At 40.2% G+C, this 3749-nt stretch overlaps 1 protein-coding gene across 1 annotated transcript in view; it reads left to right on the top strand.

Moving 5' to 3' along the window:
- The window catches only part of ppl (periplakin), a 32534-nt gene that overhangs the window by 13113 nt on the left and 15672 nt on the right, over nucleotides 1-3749 (top strand). The window contains exons 13-15 of the mRNA XM_032536435.1: nucleotides 1247-1398; nucleotides 1906-2015; nucleotides 3466-3623. Of these exons, the coding sequence (XP_032392326.1) occupies nucleotides 1247-1398; nucleotides 1906-2015; nucleotides 3466-3623 (420 nt within the window). The remainder of the gene's footprint in view (nucleotides 1-1246; nucleotides 1399-1905; nucleotides 2016-3465; nucleotides 3624-3749) is intronic.

The raw sequence follows: 3749 nt of genomic DNA, 5'->3' as shown, positions 1-3749 counted from the left end.
AATTGTCGTCAAGAGACCCGACCAAGGAGACTTTTTGCGTTAATAACAAACGCCAGAGCCCCTGACAAGCGTCACTTGAGAATGTGTTGATTGAACACATGTTGGCTGTGTGCACTTCAGTTGTTTTCAGCCCAAAAAAAGAAGATATATCATCTTTTCTTCTATTGTTCATCCATTTTTGTACGGAATTGTATTCCTTCATCTGATTTCTTCTTTGGAAGCTTTCTCCTGATGGCCTCATGTTTGCCTTCTGATCTACATAATTATCTTTCTGTGCTGCTAGGACACCATTTTAACTCAAAACCATTTATTTGTGCTGTCAAACGAATGAAATGTTGAATCGCCATTAATCGCATTAAAGTCATAGTTAACTCGCAATTAATGGCATATTTTCATCTATTCTAAATGTCCCTTGATTTCTTTTTGTCCCATTATTTTTTCTCATTTTAATACTCTTATCAACATAGAAAAGTGGATCAGCTCACTTTGTGCAAATGTTTTGAAAACAACATTGGCATATAGCCTACTGTAGTGTTCAAGACCCTCCCCAGCATATAGCCTATTGTAGTGTTCAAGACCCCCCCCCCCCACATATAGCCTACTGTAGTGTTCAAGACCCCCCCCCCACCCAGCATATAGCCTAGTGTGTGTTCAAGACCCTCCCCAGCATTTAGCCTACTGTAGTGTTCAAACCCCCCAGCATATAGCCTACTGTAGTGTTCAGACCCCCCCAGCATATAGCCTACTGTAGTGTTCAAGACCCTCCCCAGCATAATGCTATTGTAGTGTTCAAGACCCCCCCAGCATATAGCCTACTGTAGTGTTCAAGACCCTCCCCAGCATATAGCCTACTGTAGTGTTCAAGACCCTCCCCCCCTCTCCCTCCAGCACATAGCCTACTGTAGTGTTCAATTTTGCACTAACATCTTGGAGCAAATAATCTCTCACACAATGTAACACTGTCCATCAATAAAAGGGTGAAAAAATACTTTAATGGGGGGGGTGGGGGGGGGGGTATTTAATAGGGCTGCAGTGTCCTTGGTGTAGGACACAAATCCTACAAACACCATTTGGAAAGAATGATGTTTCAATTACATAGAAACAAATAGTGTTTAATAATGTCCTACATCATTTTTTAATGAAAGTTGTGTGTTTGCGGTGTGTTGACAGTGTGATTGTTGAGGATGAGAGCAGCTTTGTGTTCCAGTAGCAGATGACAGACTGTACTTGTGTTGGATGTGAACAGGGGCAGATTTTGCGTGGGGAGCGGTACACCCTACTCCGGAACAACGGGACCAAATGGGACGTGAAGGACGCAGCCGGACATAAACTCACTGCACCAGCCGTCTGCTTTATGATCCCCCCCACCGACGCCGAGGCCGTGGCTGTCTCCGACAAGTGAGTGTATATTGTATGAATACCATTAAAATATTAAAATACAAATACTTGCCAGAAAATGGCTTTGGTGGAACTTAAAGACACCTTTTAACATATTACCGTAATGTGTCTGAGATTTACTGCACTTAAAAAGCCATTTTTGGATAATAAATGTACTTCATTATTAGAAGTAAAAGAAAAAAAGTTTGTACTGTGGCTTCCTTATAGTAAAGCATAGAATTCAGGGTTTCCACATCTTCAAATTCAAAGTCTGACATCCATTCCAAAACAGAAACAGAATTTTCCTTTTTAAGTGCTGGATGAAAACATTTTTTTGCAAAAAAGGAGAAGAAATGTAGTGGAGAAAAAGTACAAGTTTCCAGAAATATAAACAACAAAGTAAAGTAAAGTTACGTTAAACTTCTACTAAAGCAGAGTAACAAGGTATTTTTACTTTGATACATTACAACACTGATGAATATAAACATACATACATATATATATATATATTTCTTTTCCATTTTGCAGCCTGGCCAGCCAGCAGAAGGCTATCAAGCAGAAGATGGCCACCAGCAGTTCCACTCTGCAGAAACGCTATGGGGAGCTGAAGAAGCAGAGTGGAAGTGGCACAGCTACAGGTACACAACATATCCAAATATTAGTAGCAGTATTATAGTATTGACTGCTCTCTGATATTAATGAGCGTCCGTTAATTTCAAGCCATCGCCAGATGAGTTGCTCCAAAGCTAATTAAGACTATCAGATAGTTACCTCTTCTGAAGAGTCCATCATGTTTTTTTCAATCCTCCATGTCTCCTTGGTTACAAGCGACTGTGTGGAGGAGGGGTGGGGCTGGTGCGAGATCACGGAAGGCTTGTATCATGCAGACGCGTGTTGTTGTCATTACTTAGAATTCCTCATGGGGGAGACAAACTACGCACTATAGCTTTAAGACAACTTGATTTAACCCTTGTGTTGTGTTCCTGTCAAAATCAACGCTTTTTATCGAAGTTAAGTTTTTGTCCCTTTTTTCAACACTTTTGAAGCTTTTTTTTTTTCAGTGTTTGTCACTTTTTAAAAACTTTTTCCACACTACGTAACACAAACTTATTAACCCTCATGTTGTCCTCATGTTGTCCTCATGTTGTCCTATATCAGTGTTCTTTTTAATTCCCCAAAATAACATGATTGATTCCCCACAACATTCTTTGCCAAGCACAAATCTCTACTTTCATTACTTTTAGGGGCGTCTTATTCAAATTTATAGCATTTCAAAAAAACATTAAAGTGCTTTTGAAATACTATTGAATTAAAGTTGACATATTCCAGTCTGTGATTATCCATCAACATCCATTCCTTTAATTTTAGTCAAAGTAATTCCTAATTTCTGCTTTTCTAACTCAAACATTAGGTTTAATTTCCTATAAATGAGGTTTTATTAACCATAAATTCCAAAAATAACTGTAAAACTAAAGTTAAAAAGTTAGTGTTACGTAGTGTTAAATGTCAAAAAAAGTGACAAACATTGAAAAAAGTGTTAAAAAAAGGACAACAACGTAGGAAAAAGTTAAAAACGTTGATAAAAAATGTCAACTTTTTTATTTTTCGATTTCGACGGGAAGACAACAAGAGTTAAAGGTTAAAACACGATGATATAGGAGTATTAGACAATGGATTGTTTTAATAGCTTTCTATTGTAGGCCACCATAATAATCTATGTGTAAAGGCCTTAGGCCACCCTACACGTTACTGTAGGCCCAGTAGGGGGTCCCTGCTCCGTCTCTTTCCGTTAAGGGGTCCTTGGCCTAAAAAACATTGAAGACCCTGGTTTATGATATTCCAGATTGCGAGGCTAATAGGGACTCAGCAGTTTGACCACCAACGTGTTTTGTTGAGCCAAAGTTTGCTGTAGTGATGTCCTTGTGTCCCCAGATCTCAGTAATTACAGCAATACCTAAAGTAAAGTACAATGTGTCCACCGGTGGAAGAATTCAGATCCTTTATTATAAAAAAAGTACCAAGTAGTAAGTAGGTGAGCAGTCGCTCTCCAACTGAAGAAGATCCTGCTGTGTGTGATTGCGTCCTCAGACAAGCAGGAGCAGCAGTGTCGCCAGCTGATGGCCGGTCTGGACAAAGTGGTCAGTGACCTGGACAAACAGGAGAAGGGCATTTATGCTCGAATACGCCCCCCGCTGGAGCAGAACAGGCCCCTGCAGGACAGCGCTGACCGCCTGCAGGACATGAGGGTAACCACATGGTCCCATAACATTTTTTGCTTCCTGATACTGATTCCAATACCTGAATTTGAGTACTGATCCAATACCAGTGTGTCTGTAGTCTGTATACGGGAGGGGGAGGAGGGTTAGACCCCC

The sequence above is a fragment of the Etheostoma spectabile genome, chromosome 15 (genome assembly GCF_008692095.1).
Source record: "Etheostoma spectabile isolate EspeVRDwgs_2016 chromosome 15, UIUC_Espe_1.0, whole genome shotgun sequence".
Lineage (NCBI taxonomy): Eukaryota > Metazoa > Chordata > Actinopteri > Perciformes > Percidae > Etheostoma > Etheostoma spectabile.
The sequence above is the reverse complement of the archived record's forward strand: the minus strand, read 5'-3'. Positions and strand labels throughout refer to the sequence as shown.